The sequence below is a fragment of the Cricetulus griseus genome, assembly GCF_003668045.3.
Source record: "Cricetulus griseus strain 17A/GY chromosome 1 unlocalized genomic scaffold, alternate assembly CriGri-PICRH-1.0 chr1_0, whole genome shotgun sequence".
Taxonomy (NCBI): domain Eukaryota; kingdom Metazoa; phylum Chordata; class Mammalia; order Rodentia; family Cricetidae; genus Cricetulus; species Cricetulus griseus.
Genome location: NW_023276806.1, coordinates 256143356 through 256169563, shown reverse-complemented (window position 1 = coordinate 256169563; position 26208 = coordinate 256143356). Strand labels below are relative to the sequence as shown.

The following is a 26208-nucleotide window of genomic DNA, read 5'->3' as shown; positions in this document are numbered from 1 at the left end:
AGCTGCTAAGCTTGAGCCCCCCCAAACTGGATTCACTTACCCACCTCAAACCCTTTCCTTCTTCACCTGAGCTCACCCCTCATACACAGAAACCGCAACAGAACACTGTTCCTTTAAGTACAGAGGACACCCAGGTCAACTACCTTGTCCCCGATTTCAGAAGAATGAGGCTTCACCCCTACAACCATACTGCCAGACTGGGAACCCTACCTGCTTTCCTTCCTGACCCCTCTCCCTCTCCTCAAGCTGATCTGAGCTCTCCTGCTCCTACTAATTACACCTGCTCATCAATCTCCTCTCTGTGTAGCCCCAATATCTCATTCAAACTCCTAATCCAATCAATTAGCTGTTTGATAGGAATGCCAGCGGTAGCCCCGGATCTGGGGACAACAAAGACCATAACCATATCCAGGAGCCCTCAAATCAACCGTCTGTGCCTCCTGGGTGAATGCAAAGGACTAAGAGGTGCCAGAGAGTTCCATACAGCCTGGACTGTGAGGAAACAACCAGCTACCCCAGGACCCGGAAAATGGTCAATGTCCTCTAAGTCAGCTGGAAGCAGTCTTGACGATTCGGTGCCCTGTATTCCTGCCCTACCTGACACCCCCTATTTAATCTCCCACCATTTAATAATAATAAGAGGTGGGATTGTTGATATCCTGGCTTCTCCCTCTTCCTGGGTCCTGGGCAACCTGGCCCTGTTCCTGATTCCTCTCCTTCTCCCACCCCATGGTTTCTTCTCAGCCTGTCAGTCTGCGCCAGCCCTCTCCTGGGCCTGGGCCTTCTCCTTAGGGAACCTTTCCTGGTCGTGCGTGGGTCCTCTCTAATCTCCACATCCTGGGATCACTCTTTCCCGGGCAACCTTCCCGCGCCCAGGTGATCACTCCTCACTGACATCTGTCAGAGGTTGCATAGCAGCGATAACACCTATCCCTCCCTTTGTTCCCTTTCCCAATAAACTCCATGTGGGTTTATTTATTGAGTTTGGTGGATCATGTTTCGTCGCCACAAGCTGCAGCGAAGAACAACACCCAGGACCAACATGGTGGTGGAAGGTAGTAACTGATTCCAGTCATTCCCAACGCAAAATAAAAAAATGTTTTACACCTTAAGGGTGCCCGACGTGGAGGTGCACTCTAGAGGCAGGTAGATCTCTGAGTTCGAGGCCAGCCTGATCTATAGAGTGAGTTCCAGGACAGTCAAGGCTATACAGAGAAACCCTGTCTCAAAAAACAACAAACCCAAAAACAAAAACTGTGAAAGACAGTCGGCTTCACGTTATCCGGGACTAGAGCGGCCAAACCCAGACTATCCAAGGTAAGCCAGAGGATCAGATGCTCCAGCCTCTCCAAGTCACCGTTAGAAGGCGGAGCGATCGCTATAGGTCTCCGCAGCCACCATCCGCTGTCTGATTGGCCGAGGTGGGAAAAAAAAAAAAGATCGTTTTTCTCATTCGCTAAAATGCAAACGCCCAGCGAACCCACTGGCTGCTTCTCCGGCGGGCCTTGGTCCCGCAGCCAGCGGCTGGAGGAGAGGGGGCGGGCTGGGGCTCGCTGTTGCCGTGGTTACACGGAGGCACGTGTGCAGTCCCGGAAGCGACCGGGGGAAGCTGCTCCGCGCGCGCTGCTGGAGGAAGCGCCACCGGGTCCGCTCCGCTCTGGGTCCGGCTGGGCCATGGAGTCGATGTCTGAGCTCGCGCCCCGCTGCCTCCTGCTTCCCTTGCTGCTGCTGTCGTTGCTGCTCCTGCCCGCCCCGAGGCTGGGCCCGACCCGTGCCCGGGCGGAGGACACCGACTGGGTGCGATTGCCCAGCAAATGCGAAGGTGAGGGGGCGGGGCCGCGGGGCGTACCCAGGCCGAGGGGCGGGGTGGGGCGGGGCCTATGGGCAAGGGTCCGGGGCTCCGGGCTCGCCGATCCTGCTGCGTGCTGGGCACCGCTAGGCGCTGGGACCCTCGCATAAGCTAGGTGTCCGTGCTTTGGGGCTGGCCGAGGCGCAGCTGCTTATCAACCCTGGAGATGGGGGTGGAGGGGAAGCTTCTTAGAGGAGGCCTGCTGCGAAAATAAGAGTTGGCCAGGAAAAGGAAAGTGCAGAAAACCCCCTCCGCGTAAACCACAGAAACAGGCAAATGAAGAGGCCCTGCAGGCCAAGAAGCCAAAGGGCGAGTTTGAGGAACTGAAAAGGTCCTTATTGATTCAGAAAAGGAACCTGAAACATTCCCCGTTTGCCTCCACTCCAACCTAATGTGTGTGTGGTTTTTTGCCTCTTGAGGACAGGGACTTAGTTGCAAATAATTATTGGCAAACAAACAAACAAAAAAGATTTTGGGATATATACGATTGTATGTGTGTGGAGAGAGTCAAGAGTCACTTTGGGGAAACATAGAGCCCAGGATAGATTTAGGTGAAGGGGGAAGATTTTATAAATCGAGAAGACTGGGACCTGGGAGACACAGGAGTGGAGGCAGGAACTTAGAGAGCTGTCGGAATCTGAGACCTCCCTTTTATCCGTTTTCTTCTCAGACCTTTACAGTCATCTCCCCTCCTCTCTTTACAGTCATCCCCCCCTCCTCTCTTCGTCCTGGCTCTAAGCATCCTTTAAAGTATTCTGGAAATTCACTTTATGTTAATTCAAAGCCTGCACCAAGCCAGATCTGCACCAGGCCAGATGTTCCCTAAGCACTGGGAGGCTGGGCAGTGGGTTTGAGTCATATAATCCTTCCATTTGAGCAGTTAAAAGTGAGAATGGGGCCAGGGACATGGCTCAGTGGGTAACATGATTGCCACACATGTCTGAGAACCTGACTTCAGATCCCCCAAGACAAATGTAAAAAGCCAGATGCTGCAATGTGTGTGTGCCTGTAATCCCAGCACTGGGAGACATACAGGGGAGGATCCTAGAGCCTCGCTAACAATCCAGTGTAGCCCAATTGTCACACTCCTGATTCAAATGAGAAACCTTGTCTGGAAAAAAGTAAGATGCAAAACAGTATCAGAAAGCACCTCTGGCCTCCATGTGCTTAGGCACACACACACACACACACACACACACACACACACACACACACACACACACACTCACATTCTAAATACACAGGGTTTGTTTTTTAAGCCAGTCTCTGAATATACAGGATTTTTGTTTGTTTGTTTCTGTTTTTTTTTTTTTTTTTTTTTTTCCAAGATAGGGTTTCTCTGCATACCCTTTGCTGTCCCAGAGTTCTCTCTGGAGACTAGTCTGGCCTCCAACTTATAGAGATACTCCTGCCTCCAAAGTGCTGGGATTAAAGTTGTCCACCACCACCATCAGTGGAAGTTTTTGTTTGTTTGTCTTTTTCTTTTGTTTTTTAAAGATTTTATTTATTATGTATACAACATTCTGCTTCCATGTGTATCTGCACACCAGAAGAGGGCACCAGATCTCATAATGGATGGTTGTGAGCCACCATGTGATTGCTGGGAATTGAACTCAGGACCTCTGGAAGAGCAGTGAGTGCTCTTAACCTCTGAGCCATCAATCCAGCCCATTGTTTGTCTTTTTCAATACAGGGTTTTTCTGTGTAGCTTTGAAGCCTGTCCTGGAACTTGCTTTGTTGACCAGGCTGGCCTCAAACTCACAGAGATCCACCTGCCTCTACCTCCCTGTACTACACCACCTCCTGGCTTTTCCTTCCTTCCTTCCTTCCTTCCTTCCTTCCTTCCTTCCTTCTTTCCTTCCTTCCTTCCTTTCCTTAATTTATTTTATTTATTTTGGTTTAGAATTTTTGTTTTTTAAGTAGACTCTCTAGAGATACTTGACCTGGAGGGGTATCTGGTTAAGGGTCTCTCCTGACCAAGCTGAGGTGGCTCATGCCTTTAATTCCAGCACTTGGGAGTCAAAGACAGGCAGATGTCTGTGAGTTCGAGTTCCAGTTCTGTGGAACTCTCTACAGAGAGAGTTCCAGGACAGCCAGGGCTACACAGAGAAACCCTGTCTTGTGGGGGAAGGCAGGGGGGTCTCACCTGTGCCAGGATGCTTTCCCATCTGCTTTCTTCTAGTCCTGGGGCTTTTGTTTCTTCTTTTTACTATTCACAGTGCAAGAAGCTCATTTCTTTTCCTTAGGAGATCTTCATAGACTCAGAAGCATAGTGTTGGCAAGGGTCTCAGAGATCATGCAAGCCTAACAAAGGAATTTTCAGAGTGGTTTGGCAAACTTTGACCTTTAGGCGCCTTTTAATGCTGTATTTATTTAATGTTTATTATTATTGCATCACTGTTATTAATTGATGACTGTTATCTGGCTCACAGAGCCTGCCTTCAGGCTTAGAAGTCTGAGTGGAACAGGCCTCGGCACAGAAGAAGGAGAACCTGACCAGAAAAAGTGGGTAGCTAGCCATGAGGGTCTTGGGTCTGTTCTCTGAGACTCCCTCAAGTTTGTCTCTCCTTCCCCTGGGGTGGTCTTGAAGAAGTGACTTTTGTAAGAGTGAAAAAGCTGGTGTACTTGATGGGTATAAGAGAAAGACTGTTGGAAACATTCATGTTTCCCCCTTCTGGAACACCACATGCTGAAGCCGTGGGAGAATGGAGTGGAGGTGTCAGGACAATGATGAGTTTGCAAGGAGTGCAGAACAGGTGTGGGGAGGGAGCCGGATGGTCCAGGAAGAAGCAGAGAGGTGAGAACCTTGGTACATTGGAGACTCTGAGATCACCAGCTTATAATTGGGACTTTTGTGTTCCAAGTTCTCCAGGTATCAGTTGATGTACTTGTTACATAAAATTCCACCAAACAAACCTTTGGGGGTAGTGCTGACATCTGTGTGTGTGTGTGTGTGTGTGTGTATGTGTTAAACTCCACTCTTGGTGATAAAACAGTGCAGATAGCTAGGTGGTGGTGGCTCATGCCTTTAATCCTAGCACTCAAGAGGCAGAGACAGGTGGATCTCTGTGAGTTTGAGACCAACCTTGGTCTACAGAGTGAGTTCCAGGACAGGCTCCAAAGCTACAGGGAAACCATGTCTTGAAAAAAACCTAAAACAAAACAAAACCCCCAAACAGTCTAGATGCCTCACTTAGCCTGCAGACAAAATTCCACTCAGAGGAGGCCACATGAACTCCATCAGCAATAATTAGCAAGCATCCAACATGTATAGGGCACTTTTGAAGACCCCCGAATGTCTAAGCTGGGTCTTACAGGGATCATACCCATCTGTCTCACAGAGAGGCCCGGTGAAGGCAGGAGCACATGGGCCTAGTTCAGAACATCCTTGGGGTGTCAGGAGACTGGGTCCTAGAAGCCTCTATAGGGCATCAACCCCTTTCCCAGGGCCATGGGTGTATCACACGCTGAAGGCAGTGGCTGCAACCTGGCTAATTGTTAACACCCTTTGCTCTTTCACGGTGAGCATAGAAGGTGGGACCTTGTTTTCCATGTCCCTGTCCCCAGTGCCCAGCACACAGCAGTTGCTTAATAACTGCTTGAGCAGAGTAGGAATAAGAAAATACAAGCACACAAACTGGAGCACAGTAACTTGGCAGCCAGAGAGAACTGGGGACACTGGAAATCACGAAGACGCCCATTCATTACCTGAGTACCATAACTGTTGAATGGTTATACTGAAGTTCATGCTTACCGGAAGTAGGTGATAGTGTATAGTTGTTTCTAATGTATAACTGTTGAGATGATTATTAAATTTTAGGTACTGCAGGGCAGATCATTAATAGTTGTGAATGTGAGTAGAAGAGTGACATTTTTCTTTCTATGCCGTTAGCGGAATATACATGAATATTTTTTTAAAGATTTATTTATTATGTATAGTATTCTTTCTGCATGTATCCCTGCAGGCCAGAAGAGGGCACCTATGGAGCTCAGAGGGCAGTGTGCCTGTAGAAAGAGGTCAGAGGGTAGTGTGCCTGTAGAAAGAGGTCAGAGGGCAGTGTGCCTATAGAAAGAGGGCAGAGGGCAGTGTGCCTATAGAGCTCAGAGGACAGTGTGCCTGTAGAAAGAGGGCAGAGGACAGTGTGCCTATAGAAAGAGGGCAGAGGGCAGAGGGCAGAGGGCAGTGTGCCTGTAGAAAGAACTCAAGAGGGCAGTGTGCCTGTAGAAAGAGGGCAGAGGACAGTGTGCCTATAGAGCTCAGAGGGCAGTGTGCCTGTAGAAAGAGGCCAGAATATGGTGTCCATGAGTCTGTAGGTCCTGGAGACAGAACTGAGCTCACCAGGTTTGGTAGTGCCCTCTTTACCTGCTGAACCACCTCTCCAGCCCCACATATTGTTTATTTTTTGTGACACGAATCTCACCGTGTGGCTCTGGCTGTCCTGAATTTTATGTACAGAAGGCTGGTCTTGAACTCACAGAGATCCTCCTGCCTCTGTTTCCCAAGTGCTACAATTAAAGGTGTGCACCACCATGCCTGGCTCCATTTTTTTTTTTTTTTTTTTTTTTTTGAGACAGGGTTTCTCTGTGTAGCTTTGGAGCCTATCCTGGCACTTGCTCTGTAGACCAGGCTGGCCTTGAACTCACAGAGATCCACCTGCCTCTGCCTCCAGAGTGCTGGGATTAAAGGCGTGCACCACCCACACCCGCATCTGGCTCTGTTTTGAGATTTTTTTTTTTTCCTTGTTGCCTGTGTTGCCCTGGTTGGTCTTGAATTTACAATCCTCCTGCCTCAGCTTCCCAAATAGTTCAGATTAGAGATATTAGCGGTTGTGCTTTCTTTCTTTTAGTAAAGTGATGGCAGTTAAGGTATAAAAGCTGGGAATGGACAAGCAATAATGAACTCTATCTGTGGCCTAGAACTAATCTCCAAACAGAATATTGGTTTGATCCAGGCTAGGAAGGGACACCTGCCCAGGTTTGTTTGGCTGCATGCTGGCCTCACAGAAGCTCTCACTCAGCAGGCTGCCCCGTGTTTCCCTTCTCCAGTGTGCAAGTATGTTGCAGTGGAGCTTAAGTCAGCTTTTGAAGAAACCGGGAAGACCAAGGAAGTGATCGACACAGGCTATGGCATTCTGGATCGGAAGGCCTCCGGAGTCAAGTACACCAAGTCGTAAGTAAATGGGAGTTGGTGCCTGGCCTGCTTTTATTTCGGTTTTGTGTGTGGTGGGGGTTGAGGAATTAAGGTTGAATAAGGAATGAGGCTGTGTGGGCCCTGTTTTCTGTCTATCCAGGCAAACCAAAAGACTTTGGTCACAATAATGGACTCAAATTTGTCCACTGTTTCTGCCACTTTAGGTTAGGTGAACTTCATAAATCCTTTCTCTGTGCCTCAAATTCCTCATCTAGAAAAGTGAGACTGTGACCAGGTGAATCCCTGAAGCCACAAACTCTCACCACCTGTGTAATTTATAAAAAATATTGCTGGGCAGTGATGACATATGTCTTTAATTCCAGTGTGTGGGAGCAGAGGCAGGTGGATCTCTGAGTTCAAGGCCAGCCTGGTCAATAGATCTAGTTCCAGGACAGCCAGGGCTACAAAGAGAAACCCTGTCTGAAAAGATGAAACAAAACAAACAAACAAAAAATTGTTAACATGGGATTACCAAAGTTGTTTTGTTTTTTTTAATTAACTATTTTTGGGCAGGGTTTCTCTTTGTAGCCCTGGCTGTCCTGGAATTCACTGTGAAGACCAGGATGACCTTGAACTCATAGAGACCCACTTCCCTCTGCCTCCTGAGTGCTGGGATGAAAGGTGGGCATCAGACAGATTACCAGATTTGATTTTGCCAGATATTTAAAAAACAAAACCAACTCTGTCATTTAAGATCATCTTTTCAAAATGACATGATGGGGGCTGTAGTTTCGGTGGTTAAAAGCACTTGTTTCTCTTTCAGAGGTCCAGGGTTCAATCCCCAGCACCACATAACAGTGTACAGCCATCTGTAACTACAATTCCAGGGCATCCAACACCTGCCTGTGGTCTGTTTGGGTGCTGCATACACATGGTACACAGACATGCAGGCAGAACACCCACACACATAAAATAAAAGTTGGAAGAAATTAAAGAAGCCAGGTGGTGATGCTCTGTAGACCAGGCTGGTCTCGAACTCACAAAGATCCACTTGCCTCTGCCTCCTGAGTGCTGGGATAAATGAGTGCACCACCACTATCTGGCAACAACGCCTAAATTATAAAACAATTTTCTTGACTTAACTTTAAAAAGACGTGCTTTGCCATCAGAATGATACATGTCTAGTTACAGTGGGCATACCCATAGTCCTTGCACTAGGAAAAGGTGGAGGTGGAAGATTATTGCAAGTTTGAGGCCCCTTTGGTCTACCCTGAGAGTTCTAGGCTGTCCAGAGCTACATAGAGACAGAACACAAGTCCAGGTAAGCAAAAAGACACATGCTGGGTATGGCATCTCAAACCTGTCATCCCAGCAGCTGGAAGGAAGGATGATGACAAGTTTATGTTCCTCTTCTACTCGGGCATGATGGCTAGTATCAATTACCAACCTGACAGACTCTGAATCCATGGGGGTGGGCCCCTGGGCATGTCTGTGAGGGATTATCTAGATTAAGGTTAGCCTCTGAGAATGCCTATAGAGATTTAGCTTGACTACGGACTTTTTTTTTTTTTTTTTTTAAGATTTTATTTATTTTTTATGTATACAGTCTTCTGCCTGTGTGCCAGCAGAGGGCACCAGATCTCATTCAAGGTGGTTGCCGGGAATTGAACTCAGGACCTCTGGAAGAACAGTCAGTGCTCTTAACCGCTGAGCCATCTCTCCAGCCCCCGACTACAGACTATTAATCCATCAATTATGTGGCAAGACTTTTATTGGCAAAACATCGAGTCATGGTTTCTCTGTGTAGCCCTGGCTGTCCTGGAACTCAATCTGTAGAACATGCTTGCCGGGAATTCAGAGATCCGACTGCCTCTGCCTCCCAAGTGCTGTGATCAAAGGTGTGTGCCACCACACCTGGCCATATTTTTGGAGTTGAATGGAGTTGAATTATTAAGTATACAGCAAGCCAGAGTAAAAGAATAAATAGCAGATAGGTGGATATCTAGGAAGACAGACAGATGGACAGAAAGCATTAAATGAGGTGTCAGAACATCTAAAAGAGCTGGGCAGTGGTGGTACACTCCTTTAATCCCAGCACTCTGGAGGCAGAGGCAGGTGGATCTCTGTGTGTTCGGAGGTCAGCCTGATCTACAAGAGCTAGCTCCAGGACAGGCTCCAAAGCCACAGAGAAACCCTGCCTCAAAAAATCCAGAAGAAACTGACAGGGGAACCCCTGTAAGCAGCCAGCTACAGTTCCCCCTTCAGAAGTCCCTACAGACAAGTGTCCCTTCAAGTAAGGCTTCCAAGTAAAAGAACAGCAATGGAGGTAAAATCAGATCAAGCTCTCACCAACATTCACCAGAAACTAGGCAGTTGAGACAGTCAGCTGGGGTTCCCTGTTGAGCTTTCTGTCCGTGGTAAACCAGTCATGGCTGAACTCCCAACTTCTCTTTCCCATGTCAGGCATTTGTCATGGGATAAGCAGTGATAGCATCTGTTGGAAACAGTTTATCTTCTAGCTGTGCTCAAGGGCCCAGGGTCCAGAATCAGCTGGGAGATGAGTCTCTGTCTCTTATGCCCATTTTATTGTTTTCTCCTCCTTGGCACACAGTGGGGACCAGCCCATCCCCAGACAAGAAGCCTTGAGGACACTCAGAAAAACATGCTGAAAGGGGGTGTGCAGCCCATGGGACACACAGAATTAGCTTTTCAGTGAGCTCAAACAACACATGGTGGTTTATGATATAATGTACATTTCACTGTGATTAGCACTCATATTGATGCCTGAACTATTGATCGTTGTTTGCTTTGTCTGTTCCATGTTGGTTTTACAAAAAACAAAAAAAAACAAAAAACAAAAAAACACTACCAGGTAGGTAAACCTTCCAACCAGATGGGTAAAGTTTTGCCGTGCTTAGCATAGACAGGTCTGCCAGATCCCAAAGGAGATGGTGAAGTCATGACCTGAGAGGTGCAGACAAAGACTTGAAAGAAATGGTTTGCCAGGCGGTGGTGGCGCACGCCTTTAATCCCAGCATCTGGGAGGCAGAGGCAGGCGGGTCTCTGAGCTCAACACCAGGGTTGTCTGCATGGCAAGTTCCAAGCAATCCAGGGCTGCATAGTGAGACCCTGTCTCCAAAAAACAAAGAGAAAGAAATCAGTGGTTAATAGGAGCTGGGGGATGGCTGCTGGGAAAGTGCTTGTTGTGTAAGCATGAGGGTTTGGTTTTGGTCCTCAGCACCTACATAAAAAGCCAGGCAGAGTGGCACTTACCTGTGATCCCAGTGATGGGGGGGGGGGTGGCTGGACGGGAGGGATGCTCCATACCTGTGTCTAGTCCAGAAGATAAGCTGCAGATTCAGAGAGACCCTGTCTCAAACAATGGAAAGTGACCAAGGAAGACACCTGACATTGACTGTGGCCTCCACATGTGTATATGCACACATGAACATGTACACATACATACCATGGACATATATCAAAAAAAGTGATTAAGCAGTGCAGTGATGGCGCACGCCTTTAATCCCAGTACTCGGGAGGCAGAGGCAGGCGGATCTCTGTGAGTTCGAGGCCAGCCTGGTCTACAGAGCGAGTTCCAGGATAGGCTCCAAAGCTACACAGAGAAACCCTGTCTCACAAAAGAAAAAAGAAAAATTGACTAATAGTTGTTTCCAGGGAGCGCTGGGAAAGACCTATTTATGATATCTTCACTAATAGTGAAAAGTACTATTTTTTTAAAAAAAGGACTGATACATTTTTGCTTTATAGGGAAAAGGGAAAGTAGCAGACACTTGTCTTACTATGGATGATACCCTGAATCTGATTCCCAGGATCACAGATATTTTTAAAAAGTGGGAGGTAGGCTGGGCGTTGGTGGCACATGCTTTTAATCCCAGCACTCAGGACACAGGCAGATCTCTGTGAGTTTGAGGCTAGCCTCAGCCACAGAGCAAATTCATAGACAGACAGACAGACAGACAGAAACCTTGTCTCAAAAAACAAAGGGAAAAAAGTGGGAGGTGGAAGGACAGCTCAGCAGTTTAGAATACTTGCTGCTCTTCTAGAGGCCTGGGTTCATTTCCCATTACACATGTCAGACAGCTCACCACGAGATCCAGTGCCTTCTCCTGGCCTTCACCAGCACTTGCACACATGTGGCGTCTGTGTGTTTATACACAGAGACACACAAACACACAAAAGTAGATACTTTATAACCGCTGTGGCTGTCCTGGAACTCACTGCCGGCAGAAGTAGATACTTTTAAAGTAAAAACAAATAGATTGGTTTGGGGTGAGACTCAATGGTTGAGCTCTTGCCTGGCCTGGGCAAGGCCCTGGCTTTGCTACAGGTTCTATAAATGTGCCCTGCCCCCCATGCACGCAGATCCTTCCTTTAGATCTGTTAAAACCTTGTCTCTCTGGTCTGTGTTCCAGCATTTCAGAGCCCCCAGGCCAGATGACCTATCTTCCTTCCAGCTCTGCCTTCCCGTTGGTGAGATGTGCAAGCATTGGGCAGCAGGGCTGGAGGGACCGACCGCTACTCTGTGGGGTTGGGAGGAGAACTTAGCTCTTCTCCTGCTGCTGTCTCGGCAGGGACTTACGGTTAATTGAAGTCACTGAGACCATTTGCAAGAGGCTTCTGGACTACAGCCTGCACAAGGAGAGGACTGGCAGCAACCGGTTTGCCAAGGTTGGCTTTGTGCTTGTGCCTCATTCCCTCTGGGGCCCGGCTCTTGTGAATCTAAGTATGTTTGCTTGTGGTGTGTGTGTACACGCACGCTCGAAAGTGTGATTGGCAGGTCGTGCCTGAGGACCCTTCTTTCTTTCCTCTGTCACATTCTTTTTTTTTTTTAATTCTTTTTTTTATATTTTTTTATTTATTATATATACAGTTAATCTGCATGTATGCTTGCACACAAGAAGAGGGCACCAGATCTCATTACAGATGGCTGTGAGCCACCATGTGGTTGCTGGGAATTGAACTCAGATCCTCTGGAAGAGCAGTCAGTGCTCTTAACCTCTGAGCCATCTCTCCAGCACCCCCTCTGTCACATTCTTGTATAGCTGTTTGTATTTCTTGCTGAGCATGGACTCTGCAGTGGCATAAGGTGTATTTATGATGGCCCGGGCTTGCCCCAGGTTCCACCTCCATGTCAGGAAAAGGCAGAAATGCCCCGGGGTTGGAAGCTCACATGGGTATCAAAAACACTAGGACTCAGCAAGATTCACACAACAGTGTGCCAGGGAGATTCCAGAAGACAGACATGATGGAGGTGGAGGCACAAGGATCAGGAGTTAGGAGTTCAAGGCTAGCCTCAATTACATAGTTTGAGGCTGGCCTGGGTTACATGAAATCCTGTCTTAACAATTAAAAAAAAAAAATCAATGATTGTCTGTTCTTCCCATGAGTCACCAAGAGCCACCTCCTCAGGCCCTGGTGGTACCTGTGTACACAGGTGTTTTCCCTGGAGAAGGAAGGAGCTGTAGGTTATGTCTTGTGTCTTTCGTGCCTGCCACCCACATTTTCCTCCTGTCTGAGGATGTCAGACATAACTCCTGAGACCCCTCAGTATCTCAAGTAGAAATCTTAGCTTTGTCTTTAAAACTTACATGAATTTAGTTAGTTAATCCACGATTGCTTTCATAAAAAGTGTCTCAAATTATTTCTCCTCCCCAAGTGTTGTGTCACATACCTGTTTGTCCCGGAATTTAGGAGGCAGGAAGACCTGAACTTTGAGGTCAGCTTGGCTACACAAGCGACAAAGTACAAAAACCAAAAACCTGGTTGCAAATTATTAGAAACATTCTGTTAACCAACAGAGTACAGGTTACACTGTGCATCTGCTGTGGGACAGTGCAAAACAAAACTAAAGCCAGGCAAGGAGTGTGCACTGGCAATCCCAACACTCAAGAAGCAGAGGCAGGTGGGCCTCTGAGTTCTAATCCAGTCCAGGCTACACAGCAAGTTCTAGGCCAGATAGGGCCGCATAATGAGATTCTGTCTCCAAAAAGAGGGCAGAGGTGGGGGGCAGGAAACCACAGGAGGCAAAGACCCTGTGATGTACTACTGCTTAGTAGCAAAGTTGTGGGGGAAGATGGATTGGATTTTCCCAGTTTGTTTGCACAAACCAGGCCAACGTGTGTGTGTGTGTGTGTGTGTGTGTGTGTGTGTGTGTGTGTGTGTGTGATCTCTAGGAAGGGGAAAAAGTGGGAGTGGGTAGTGAATTTTCTGGGGACAAGAGCTAGAATTTTCTGGGAAGCCAGTCCAGTTTTTTCACGGCATAAAGAGTGTTCTATGCCTCGGCTGTGCGCTTCCTACCAAGGACAGACACAGCGAGGAAGAACACCGAGTGGTGAGTGGGCCTGGGCTCCTTCCACTAAAACACTTGCTGGAACTGGAGAGATGGCTCAGCAGTTAAGAGCACTTACTGCTCTTGTAGAGGAACCAGGTTGGATTCTCAGCACCCCATGTGGTGTTCACAACCATCTGTATGTAACATGATGGTTCCTGTGGGCAACGAGAATGCATATGGTACAGGCAAAACACACATAAAATAAAATTAATGAATCTGATGAAAAAAAATTTTTTAGAGAGCCAGGTGTGGTGGCACACGCCTTTAATCAAAGCACTCAGGAGGCAGAGGCAGGTGATCTCTATGTGTTCGAGGCCAGCCTGGTTTACAGAGTGAGTTCCAGGACAGCTACAGCTGTTACACAGAGAAACCCTGTCTTAAAAACCAAAACAAACAAAAATTTAAGAATGCTTGCAGCCACTTTTTATCTAATAAATTTTTATGTCACCCTGGGTGTATGTACATCACATAAATGTAGACATCAGACAGTTCTTAGGCTAGGAGATGGCTCAGTGAATTAAGTGTAAGGACTGAGTTTGGATCCCACTACCTTAAAAAGCCAGATGCAGTAGGATGTGCCTGTTACCCCAGTGTTATGCAGCATGAGGGAGGTGGCCCCAGAGAATCTCATGGTCCAGCCAGTTTGGCCGTACGCAGTGACAGATGAGAGACCTGTCCCTAATAGGGTTGAGGGGGAGACTGGCACCCAGGGTTGCCCTGTCTCCACGTGCGCACCCCATAAACACACAACATGCACAGAGACTAAAAACAAATAAATATTGGCTGAATGCTCGATGCTGTAGGCGTGGCATCTCCACCGCTCTTCAGAGTTGATTTATATTTTGATTTTGTAGTCTTAAGTGCTAAGAGCCTCTGCTTTATGTACATATGTATCCAGCATGGCAGAAGTTTGTATAGAGCCACTTAAGAAATTGGAAATTCTGTCCTCAAACCAAGTCCATATTTTTACTAAATACTTTTTATGAAACTCAGGTCAGGTTTCTATGAAACATGAACAGCAATTTTTATTTATCTGTTTGTGTATTGTGAGGCAGAGTTTCTCTGTTATGTAGCTCTGGCTGTCCTGGAACTCATTCTATAGACCAGGCTAGCCTCCAACTCTCAGAGATCCACCTGCTTCTGTCTCCCAAGTGCAGTAATAAAGGTGAACACCACCATACCTGACTTATTTTTATTTTTGTTTTTTAAATTTTGAGGCAGGGTTTCACTATATAACCTTGTTTGGCCTAGAACTTATTGTATAGACCAGGCTGGCTCTGAACTCACAGAGATCCATCTGCCTCTATCTCTGTCTCTAGAATCCTGGGATTAAAGGTATGAGCTGCCATTCCCAGCCTTAAACTACAATTAGAAAAAAATCAAACATTGTAGCATTATACAGCCCAAAAATATTTATCCGATACTTGCAGGATAAATAATGGTGATAAGAAGTATTTGAAGTATTTTTTTTCCATAACTAAACTATTTGTTTGCATAAGAGTGTCCAGCCACATGAAAGGGATGGAGCCAAGGACATCTTATTTCCTGGGAAAGAAATGTAAATTCATAGGCCAGAGAGCAACAGCAGATAGATTTGAACATACATCGGTGAGGGGCAGGTTAGGGTGTGTGATCGATTGGGGGTTGTAGAAGGCCAGCCTGAAAGAGGGGGAGAGGTTGGGGCTAAGGGTGAGAAGTCCTGGCCAGATGGACATCTTTGACCCAGGTTCTCAAATGTCAGAGAGAGGAAGGTAGCAGGTAGGAATGGAGCTGCATCCATGCCTGGTTGCCTCTTCCAGGGCATGTCAGAGACCTTTGAGACGCTGCACAACCTAGTCCACAAAGGGGTCAAGGTGGTGATGGACATCCCCTATGAACTGTGGAATGAGACCTCTGCAGAGGTAGCCGACCTCAAGAAGCAGGTAAGGGCCCTGTAGCCTGCTGCACTCAGTGGGGTGCATAGGGCTGACTCTACACTGAGGAAGGCTACCAAGAGCCATTCTTTTATCTTTCCTTCCTATCCGTCTGTCCGTCCGTCCGTCCATCCATCCATCCATCCATCCATCCATCCATCCACCCACCCATCTATCTATTTCTTGGAGATAGATTCTCACTATGTAGCTCTGGCTTACCTGTAACTCATTATGTAGAACAGGCTGGACTGAAACTCACAGAAATACACCTGCCTCTGCCTCAAGAGTGCTGGGGTGAGAGGCATGTGGCACCATTTCTGGTACCTTTTCCTTTTGCCTCAGTTTCACTGGGTGAGTGGTACCTGCCTGTTTATTCCTGTGTGGGTCGTGGTGGAGCCAGGTGCCTGGGAGAGTTGGGAGCCTGGGTATCCCCAGTCCCTGGTGCTGTACTTCACAGTGTGACGTGCTGGTGGAGGAGTTTGAAGAGGTGATTGAGGACTGGTACAGGAACCACCAGGAGGAAGACCTGACTGAATTCCTCTGTGCCAACCACGTGCTGAAGGGCAAGGATACCAGTGAGTGAGGGCCGGCTGGAGGGGGCAGGGCAGTGTCTCCATTATCTGCCTTCCCTTGGGAGAGGTGTGTGGCATAGGGTGGGAAAGTAGAGGGCCTCTTGCCCTCAGGGAGCTTGATGAGATGAGGTGAGGTAATGGCCCCAGGCACAGGATCCTGCAGGGGAACTGAGCCTGTTCGCCACATGGGGAGAAGCATGAGAGGGGAGAGGCATGCGTTGCTTTCGCTCCTCCCAGCAGCTCCCTTTCAGTCCTGCTCCCCAGCAAGCTGACCCTGAAGCCTTTCTGTACCTTCCCTCAGGTTGCCTGGCAGAGCGGTGGTCTGGCAAGAAGGGGGACATTGCCTCTCTAGGAGGGAAGAAATCCAAGAAGAAGCGTGGTAGGGTCAAGGGCTCCAGCAGCGGCAGCAAGCAGCGGAAGGAGCTGGCGAGTCTGGAGGGGGATGCCAGCCCTGAGGAAGAGGAGGGTGTGCAAAAGGCCTCCCCCCTCCCACACAGCCCTCCTGATGAACTGTGAGCCCAACTTAGTGTCCTTGAATCAAGATCCCAACTCAAGAGCATGGGACGTGGCTCCAGCGAGATGGCTGTTGTTCAGCTTCCGGTCTCCTACCTTGGCTGTGCCCTCTTCCTGCCCTTGAGCAACAGCAAGAAGTGGACTGATCTGGGGGTGGGAGAGGAGGAGGGTGTGCAGAAGGCAGCTCTCTTGCTACGCAGCCCCCATCACGAGCTCCGGGTCCAACCCAGCATCCCCAAACTGAGACCCCTGACCTTGAAGCTGAAGAGCATGAGACACAGAAGACTCCTCCAGCTTGCCTGTAGCTTCTTCAGCAGGATGGACACAGCCCTCGTCAGGACTTAGTGCCATGTGGCAGCCAGACCCGCGTCTTGCTCCACCACATGTTCTCTTCTGCTGGGTCCCTGGTCAGGTCATGAGTTTCCGAACTTCTAGGATGAACTCAGCCCAGTGTGGCACAAGGGGCTGAGGACCAGAGCTGGAGTCACTGCAGAGCCAGCAGAGAGGGCACCTCACCTGACCCCATGGGGAAGCAAAACTGCAGCCACAGCCGCTCCCCACCTCCACCCACTCATGAGGACAACTTGTGCTCTGCCCAGTCCTCCTCCCCAGGGCTACCAGAGTAAACACCTTTCGGCCTTTTGGTTCCGGTTCCTGGGTCCTTTCAGCCTCCAAAGTGTCTCCTCCTTGCTCTTTTCTGCCTGTCTCTCCCAGTCCTGGGGGCTGGGAAAGTGACGATGCTCCCACCCTCATTACCAGTTACTAAGAGGAGCAGGTGCTGAGAGTGCCCAGGGTTAGTTTGGGTTAAAGCAGTGGTTCTCACCCTTCCTAATGCTGCAACCCTTTAATACAGTTCCTCATGTTCTGGTGACCCCCAGCCATAAAATTATTTTCGTTGCTACTTCATAACTGTAAATTTGCTACTGTAGAATCTTAGTTTTGGATTTTTGGAGATAGAGGTTTGTCAAAGGGGTCACAACCCACAGATTGAGAACCACTAAGTTAAAGGTAGGAGCCATGGGATGAAGGAGCATGGTGACTGACCCTGTCCTCCAGCTGACCCTCCGACAGCAGCTGCCTGTGCTTCCCAAGGCCCGTCCCACTCTACTCCTGGGTGCCTCCTGTGCCCTGTGTCCTGGGCACCTGGCTGCCCTCGTTCCCTCTCTACCCAAGGCTTTGCTGGCCGCTGTGTAAAGAGTATGTACACATCACTGCCTGCTCCCACCCTCCTGCCGTATTCCGACCTTACCTGTTCTTGGACCTTGCTCCCTAATTGGTCACATTTGGCCCCTCAGTGTTTAGGGGTTGGGTAGGAGGGGGGCTGGGGCCTGGGGTTAGGAGTCAGAGAACCCAACCTCTGGATCATTTCGTTGGTGGCCAGTCTCTGACCATCCTGTCACTAACCCACTGCACTTCCTGTCCACAGAGCATCATTGATCCCAAGAGGAGGATGAAGCAAAGCCCTGTCCATGTCCAGGGGTGTTGACCCAACGACCCAATCCTAGTCTGGTCTAGGCCTGAGGGCATGTGTGGGGACTGTCACACTTTGACCTCAGCTCTTGTAGGGGTTGTTCCCTGCCTCCAAGGACTTGGTATTGCACCCTCACTAGCTCCCCTGCCACTGCCCACCCTACAGGCAGGTAGACCTGGCCCGGTGTAGATAGGTAAAGGCAGGATTGGCTGCCCAGGCTGGTATCCCCACCATTTATAGGAACCTGTTAATTTTGCTGTTGCCTACACTTTGATAACTTCCCACCCCAGCTTCATTAGCTGGAGATGGAGTTAAGAGTCCCTCAGCAGAAACCTTTGAGGAGAGCCGGAGAATGGCCTGAAGTACTTATTGGGAGGGAGACCAACTGGAAACTCCATGCTTCACACTTCATTGTGTGTGTGTGTGTGTGTGTGTGTGTGTGTGTGTGTCATGTGTGCATGCTTGTTTATTTGACAAGTCTCTCTGGCACAGGCTGACCTAGGTAGGACTTGCTAGCCAAGGCTGGCACTGAACTTGTGAACCAGCTGTGTTACAAGTATGTGTCATGTCCTGCTCTTGTGGACCTTAAGATAAAGCTAGGTGGAACACACACCACCATTTAGAAGTAAAGAATAGAACTCTAGTGAAGTCACATTGTGTCTGGGGCTTGTCCTCAGAAGTGACTTGCCAGACCCTAAGACTGCCAATTAATTATCAGTGTGATTCAATTTCCTTTGGAGCTGGGGATCAAACCCAGGGCCTCACCAAGCAAGGTGAGTGGTTTTACCCCTGAGCTACATCACCAGCACTACTGGTCATTCACAGGTGACATTTCTCCAGCAGCTTTTAAATCCCTGAGCACTTCCCAGATCCTCGGGCACACTGGAAGAGTTTTAAGTGACCAGCCTGCCCTCTTAAGTGTTCTTTTCCCTGGGAGCATGGTGGGAGTAATGAAGGGGGAAATGAAAATGTGTCCCACACTGCCTAGCTTTTCAAATCCATCCGGCCTGACCTTTGGCATGTGATTGCCCTGGCAAGCCATGACTACATAACAAGGCTGTCTAAAAAGACAAAGCAGGTCTGGTGTGCTAGTGCGCTTGGGAAACAGAGGCTAGTTGGAACTGCATAGGAGACCCTGGGTCAAAGACAGAATTGGCCAGGTGGCTCAGTGAGTCAAGGCGCTGATTACCAAGCCCAACCAGTCATTTCCCCACTGTCAAGTTATCACTACATGCTCCCCTTATTTTAATTAATTAATTAATTAATTTTGATATTTTTGAGACAGGGTTTCTCTGTGTCACAGCCCTGGGGGTCCTAGAACTCACTCTGTAGAGCAGGCTGGTCTCGGAACTCACAGAGATCCACCTGCCTCTGTCTCCCTGAGCGCTGGGATTAAAGGCCTGCGCCACCACTGCTCCGCAACAAATTGTGGTTTTTGTTTGTTTGTTTGTTTGTTTTGTTTTTTTGTGAAGAATGTGTCTTTTAGTGGGGTGTGGTGCATAATCTCAGCATTTAGGAGGCAGATGCAGGAAGATTGCCACAAGTTCAACACCAGTCTGGTTTGTATACAAGATCTAGCCCAGCCAGGTAGCCAGCTACAGAATGAGACCTCCCCTCCTCCTGCCCCCCGCCCCAGGTTAGATACCTGTAATTCCAGCATTTAGGAAACTGAGGCAGGATTGCCTGGAGTTCCAGACCTACATAGTGAGACCCTGTTTCAGAACAGAATTTAAAAGAAAAGAAAAATCTGGGGCCAGAGAGATAGCTCAACACCGTTAAGAGCACTGGCTGCTCTTCCAGAAGTCCTAAATTCAATTCCCACCAACCACATGGTGGCTCGCAACCATCTGTAATGGGATCTGGTGCCCTCTTCTGGCCTGCAGGTATACATGCAGACAGAACACTATAAATAAATCTTTTAAAAAATCTGACACTGGGTTCGACAACAACCCCCTCACTAGCATTACTAAATAAGCTTCCTACTTAAACAAGAACAATATTACTAGGGAGAAACCCCAACCTCATAGAGGTGGTCACATGGGCTTTCCTGACAAGAGGGTGCACCAAGTGCTGCTTCCACTGAGAAGGAAACACTTGTTTGGAGGCAGTGTCTCAAACGCTGTAGTCTGGGCTGGAACTTAGCAGGCTGCTCTCACATTTGTGGAATTCTCCTGCCCCAGCCTCCCAACTCTAGGATTAAAGCCTGAGCCACCATGTCCTAGTTAATTCCTTTTTTTGAGATGTTTTCACTTTGTTGCACGGGCTGGTCTTGAACTCCTGAGCGCACATGACTTCCTGCCATAGCTTCCTGAGTAGATGAGACTATCTATACAGATGTATGCAGGGGCCCATGAATACAGTCATCTAAGCTGGGTGTAGTGACTCATGCCTGTAACCCCAGCATCCAGGAAGCTGAGGCAGGAGCCGGGCATTGGTGGCACACGCCTTAATCCCAGCACTCAGGAGGCAGAGACAGGAGTATCTCTGTGAGTTCGAGGCCAGCCTGGTCTACAGAGCGAGTTCCAGGACAGCCTCCAAAAAAATACAGAGAATCCCTGTCTTGAAAAACAGAAACAAAAACAAAAAAAGTCAAAACTAGACTATATAGTATCAAGTAGCCAGAGCTACAAAATAAGACTGTCCTAAATAGTGGTTCTCAACCTGGGGGTCACAACCCCTTTGGAGCTGAAGGACCTTTTCATAGGGGTCACATATCAGATATCCTGCATTTCAGATATTTACAGTTTATAAAAGTGGCAAAAGTAGCAATGAAATAATTTTTGGTTGGGGGTCACCACAGCATGAACTGCATTAAAGGGTGCCAGCATTAGGAAGGTTGAGAACCACTGGTCTGAAGCAACAAAAGGCCGCCGGCAAGATGGCTGAGCAGGTAAAAGTGTTTGCTTCAAAGCCTGATGGATGGCCTGAGTTTGAGCTCAGGAACCAGCTCTCACACGTCCGTGCCATTCCTGAACACACAATTTGTTGTTTTTTGAGACAGGGTCTCTACATAGCTCTGGCTGTCCTGGAACTCACTATGTAGACCAGGCTGACCTTGAACTCACACAGATTCAGCTGACTCTGCCTTTTTTAAAACCTAAGTAAATAAAAGATGACCATTTAAGATGAATGAAAAAGTCTAGGATTGTTAGATTTGCTCCAAGAATATTTTGATAAATGACATTGGATTTCCTTGAAATTCTCAAATATAATTTCTCTCTCTTCCCTCTGCAGGGACTAATGTAGTCCATCAGTGGCCTTGAGCTTTATGTACCCTAGAATAACCTTGAACTCCTGCTCTCACCCCCTCAGGCTCCCAAGTACTGGAATCACAGGTGTGCACCAACACACTCAGTTTCAGAGTCTGAATGAGCATAGTGTCACAGACCTGTGTGAGGGCTACTGAGCCCCGAGACTGTATTATCTGAGCCTGGACAGAACCATTGAGAATGGCTCTGTACTAACAATAAAAAGTTTTTTTAAAAAAGTGGGCTGGAGCAATAGCTTAACTGTTAATTAAAATCCATGGCTGCAGCTGGACGGTGGTGGTTCACATTTTAGTCCCAGTACTCAGGAGGAAGAGCAGGCAGATCTCTGAATTGGAGGTGAGCCTGGTCTACAGAGCAAGTTCCAGGACAACCAGGTGGACTTCACAGAGGAACCCTGTCTGGGTTCTGAAAAAACAAACAAATAAAAACCAAACAAAACCCAAACATTGCCTGCACTTCCATAGGATCTAGGTTCCATATCCCAGCACGCACATGATGGGGTCTGTAACTCCAGTTCCAGGGGATCTGATGCCCTCTTCTGGTTTCCACAGGCACCAGATACGCATGTAGGACACCGACATCTATGCAGTCAAAACAACCATACACATTACTTAAAAAAGTTAAAAACGATCGCACAATTGTGGGCGTTCTTCCAGCTCCTCAGTTTCACTGCACCCAGCCTTTAGGAGAGTGTTCGGTATAGCTCAGGGATTGGACGGCCCAAACTACTTCAGAAGGCCCCTGGCCTGAAAAGGGATGGGAGGAAGGAGGGGCCTGATGTCACCTAGAGAGACACACGTATCTCCAAGTGGACTCGGTTCTTTTTATTGAATAGACACATCAGCATCTTCGTCAAAGACTTTCTCCATCACCCGGAGAAACAGTGGCCCTTTTCTGTGTGGTGTTCCTTGTGTGGACTATTAGTGAGGGGCACCCTACTGTGCTGGGCGTGGTCTAATTCTGCTTAGCGGGTATTCCAAAGGTTTCTTCCCTTTCCCACTTGGGTAGGGATGGCTTGGGCACTCATTGATTTGTCTTCTCTCGGCTCCTCCTAGCTCCTGGCCGCCCAGCTGCGTTCTATCTGTTCTATCTCACTATGGGGAAACCCAGGTCCAGGATTGCCTGGCTGAGCCATCCATCCCCACTGCGGAGGCAGCCTGGCTCGGTTCCCGGGGCTCCGGGCCCAGCAGGGGCGTATCCCCTCTCTTACCTGCCATTGGCCAGGTGGACTGCCCGGCCTGAGGACTATAAGTGCGGAGCTCGCTCGCTCGCGGCCTGAGAGCCAGGCGCAGGTCAGGATGGTGGACAGCATTTACCGCACCCGCTCCCTGGGGGTGGCCGCAGAAGGGCTCCCGGACCAGTATGCGGACGGGGAGGCCGCACGCGTGTGGCAGCTGTACATCGGGGACACCCGCAGCCGCACCGCAGAGTACAAGGCGTGGCTGCTCGGGCTGCTGCGCCAGCATGGTTGCCGTCGGGTGTTGGACGTGGCCTGTGGCACAGGGTGAGTCCAAGCGAGCTGAGAGGGCTTAGCCAGGACGGCCCGCAGCACCGCAGGAAGGCCAGTGGGGGCGGCCTTCGAGGGCGGGAGCCTGGCAGGCAGCAGTCCCTGCCCTTGGGGTAGAATGGGCATGATGAAAGAAAGCACCTGTCAAAATAGTGTGGGAGGGGGCCGAGGAGACCTGGCCCGGGGCGAGGGTGCAAGCACAGGATTCATGGGACAGAGCAAAAGCCGGACTTCGAGTCAAGCTGGATCCTTGGCCCTAGCGCTGCTCCTCCTGTGATGGCCTCGGGTAGTGTGAACAGACCATGTGTGCCTCGTTTGCACAGCCAAATGCTGTGCCAAGAGTTTGGGTACATGTGTTTCAAACAACAAAACCCATGAGGTAAGTAGTGATTTTCTCCAATTAGTACCAAGGAAGCTCCAATTAGTACGAAGGCCCACATTTGGTGGAGCAGATGCAGACCAGGACAGTTAGTGTCTGTCCCATACTCGGACTCAGCACAGGGCACATACTGCATTTATTTCCAGGAGCCTTGGTAGGCTGAGTTCTCAAATGTACATTTGTATAGTGTCTGGTTCTGATGTTTTTTGTTTTTTGTTTTCCAGACATGGTTTCTCTGTAGCTTTGGAGGCTGGCCTGGAACTCGTTCTGTAGACCAGGATGGGCCTTGAACTCAGAGATCCGCCTGTCTCTGCCTCCTGAATGCCGGGCCCGATTACTTCTTTTTTTAAGTGTTGAGCTGGAGAGATGGTTCGCCACCAAGAGCCTCCACTGCTCTTGCATTACACAGGTGTTCAGTTCCTGGCACCTACATCAGGTGGTTCACAATAGTTTGTAACTCCATTCCAGAACAAAATGCCCTCTTCTGGCCTTGGAGGGCACTGCAGTCACATGCACACATACAGACATGATTAAAATTTAAAATTTAAGCTGGGTGGTCGTGGTCCATACCTTCAATCCCAGCACTTGGGAGGCAGGGGCAGGCAGATCTCTGTGAATTCGAGGCCAGCTTGGTCTACAGAGTTCCAGGACCGCTACAGCTACACAGAGAAACCTTGTCTTTCTGCAGGGGTGGTGTGGTGTGGGGGTGTTTAAAATTTAAATTAAAAATGTTGCTGCCAGGTGTAGTGGCACATACCTTTAATCCCAGCACACAGGGAGACCTATGTAGGTAGATCTCTGTGCACTCCAGGCCATACAAGGCTACAACATGAGACCCTATCTTTAATAGGCTGGAGGGATGGCTTAGCAGTTAAGAGTGCTTAGGCTCTTCCAGACCCAGCGTCTTCCTCTGGCTTCTGCAGACAGCAGGAATGCATATGATGCACATATTCAGACAAGACACATAAAATTACATTTAAATTTTTTTTCTCTTTTGAGGCAGGGTCTCTCTTTGTAGCCCTGGTTATCCTGGTATTCACTATGTAAACCAGGCTAAAAACCTTAAAAACAAAACAAAACAAAACAAAAAAAAACCCCAAAACTTGTTGCTATCTGGTGATAAGGAAATATACTCGTGCCTGGTGGTGGGGTGGCATACACCTTTAATCTCAGCACTCAGTAGGCAGAGGCATATGGATCTCTGAGTTTGAGGCCAGCCTGGTCTACAGAGTGAGTTCCAGGACTACCATGGCTACACAATGAAGTCCTGTCCCCACAAAAAAAAAAAAAAAGGAATATACTCATGGGATCACCTGAGGTCAGTGGAGGTGGCCTGAGACAGGGGGCAGAGGAAAGAACTATGAAACAGTATGTTTGGTAAAATGCCATGTGCATGGCATCCTCCTTGGCCTCCCACTCTCCCGACTGGCCCTCTCAGTCCCTCACCTCTGACCTCATCCAGAGTGGACTCTATTATGCTGGTGGAAGAGGGCTTCAGTGTGACGAGTGTGGATGCCAGTGACAAGATGCTGAAGTATGCACTTAAGGAGCGCTGGAACAGGAGGAAGGAACCAGCCTTTGACAAGTGGGGTATGTAGGTCCAGCCAGAGCCCCAGCCATACACTCCCAGGGCCACTCTTCTCTCTGCCCTGGCCTCTTTTGTGCAGAGTGGGCTGACCATTTTTCCTCAGGGTATAGTGCAGTTCCTGTCACCTTCCTAAAATGGAAGGCTTTGACATCATTTTGAGAGAGCAGGTATTAAGAATGAGATTGCTCTATCTTTGGTGCTTGGGTTGATCTTGGGCATGCTGAGTAGACACTTGACACCTGAGCCACACTGTCACACACTGTCAGCATTTTGTTTTCCCATGTTGCCTGCTCTAGCTAGGTTAGGTTCAAGTGATTTTCCTGCCTCAGGTTTCCAACCAGCAGGGACTAGAGGTGCACACCATATGCAGGGTTCTGTACAACTTTTACCTGTCCACAGCATCCTGTCTTTCTTAGCTTTTCCAACAATGGTGCTCTCCCATTTCATCCTCCATGTCCCTAATGAATCCCCTGTGTCCCTGGGTGGAGATGGCTGATGCTGTACTGTCATGCCACTGATTCTGTCCTCCTTCCCCGGCCTCCAGTCATTGAAGAAGCCAACTGGTTGACTCTGGACAAAGATGTGCCTGCAGGAGATGGTTTTGATGCTGTCATCTGCCTTGGGAACAGTTTTGCTCACTTGCCAGACTGCAAAGGTGAGCTTTTGCCTTGAGCTCCACCACTCCCAATGGTGGGTGGCTGGCTGGCTGGCTTTAATAAGGCAGCCCTGCATTTTGCCTCTCTTCCTTAGTGCTGGCAGTTGGGAGGGAGTTGGGAGGGCGAATGGTGCTGGAGGCCCAAGCAGATAGTGTCTGTGGCCCTGCCTGGTACCCAGGTGATCAGAGTGAGCACCGGCTGGCGCTAAAGAACATTGCAAGCATGGTGCGGCCTGGGGGCCTGCTGGTCATCGATCACCGCAACTACGACTACATCCTCAGTACGGGCTGTGCTCCCCCAGGGAAGAACATCTACTATAAGGTCGGGCTGGCCTGAGTGGGAGGTGTGAGCTGGGAGGCCAGAAGCCCCATAGTGGCTTATGGAAGCTAATATAGTTGCTGCCACTGCTTACAGAGTGACCTGACCAAGGACATCACAACATCAGTGCTGGCAGTGAACAACAAAGCCCACATGGTAACCCTGGACTACACAGTGCAGGTGCCAGGCTCTGGCAGAGATGGCTCTCCTGGCTTCAGGTATGGCATGGTTTGGCAGGAATGAGGAGATGGTGGTGGTGGTGGGGGAACTGAGGCCAGCAGCCCTCACGCTTGGCTGGGGGCCCTGTTGCAGTAAGTTCCGGCTCTCTTACTACCCACACTGTTTGGTGTCCTTCACGGAGTTGCTCCAAGCAGCCTTTGGGGGCAAGTGCCAACACAGTGTCCTGGGCGACTTCAAGCCTTATAGGCCCGGCCAGGCCTACATCCCCTGCTATTTCATCCACGTGCTCAAGAAGACCGACTGAAGGTGACTTTGGCTCCAATAAGGCCCCTGACCAGGCAATGGCAGCCTCACCCGAAGACCAACATCTGACACAGATCCTGCAGCTGGGTGCAGGGATGTGGGGTCAGGCAAACGGGCAATCAGCAATACAGTCTGTGCCTTTTTCAATCCTCCTTGTGTTTCTTTCCCAAGTAATCTGCTCTCATGGTGTCCATCCCCTCCCCTAGA

At 49.0% G+C, this 26208-nt stretch overlaps 2 protein-coding genes across 2 annotated transcripts; both read left to right on the top strand.

Moving 5' to 3' along the window:
* The first annotated feature begins 1584 nt into the window (after nt 1–1584).
* Nucleotides 1585–16991, top strand: Cnpy3 (canopy FGF signaling regulator 3). Its single transcript, XM_027389161.2, has 6 exons — nt 1585–1822; nt 6896–7019; nt 11573–11669; nt 15132–15254; nt 15703–15820; nt 16119–16991. The coding sequence occupies exons 1-6, from the start codon at nt 1675–1677 to the stop codon at nt 16331–16333; spliced, it is 825 nt and encodes a 274-aa protein (XP_027244962.1). The 5' UTR covers nt 1585–1674; the 3' UTR covers nt 16334–16991.
* Nucleotides 16992–19612: 2621 nt separating this feature from the next.
* LOC100769585 (glycine N-methyltransferase) lies at nt 19613–26177 on the top strand. The gene is made up of 6 exons (XM_027389162.2): nt 19613–22574; nt 24419–24546; nt 25089–25199; nt 25379–25521; nt 25615–25736; nt 25831–26177. The coding sequence occupies exons 1-6, from the start codon at nt 22369–22371 to the stop codon at nt 26000–26002; spliced, it is 882 nt and encodes a 293-aa protein (XP_027244963.1). The 5' UTR covers nt 19613–22368; the 3' UTR covers nt 26003–26177.
* Nucleotides 26178–26208: the final 31 nt, after the last annotated feature.

Excerpts from the sequence above, each read along its gene's own strand:
- Cnpy3 (XM_027389161.2), top strand. The coding sequence starts at position 1,675 with ATGGAGTCGATGTCTGAGCTCGCGCCCCGCTGCCTCCTGCTTCCCTTG. Across the intron at positions 7,020-11,572 it reads GGAGTCAAGTACACCAAGTC|GGACTTACGGTTAATTGAAG; the intron begins GTAAGTAAATGG and ends CTGTCTCGGCAG. Across the intron at positions 15,821-16,118 it reads GCTGAAGGGCAAGGATACCA|GTTGCCTGGCAGAGCGGTGG; the intron begins GTGAGTGAGGGC and ends ACCTTCCCTCAG.
- LOC100769585 (XM_027389162.2), top strand. The coding sequence starts at position 22,369 with ATGGTGGACAGCATTTACCGCACCCGCTCCCTGGGGGTGGCCGCAGAA. Across the intron at positions 22,575-24,418 it reads GACGTGGCCTGTGGCACAGG|AGTGGACTCTATTATGCTGG; the intron begins GTGAGTCCAAGC and ends GACCTCATCCAG. Across the intron at positions 25,522-25,614 it reads GGAAGAACATCTACTATAAG|AGTGACCTGACCAAGGACAT; the intron begins GTCGGGCTGGCC and ends CACTGCTTACAG.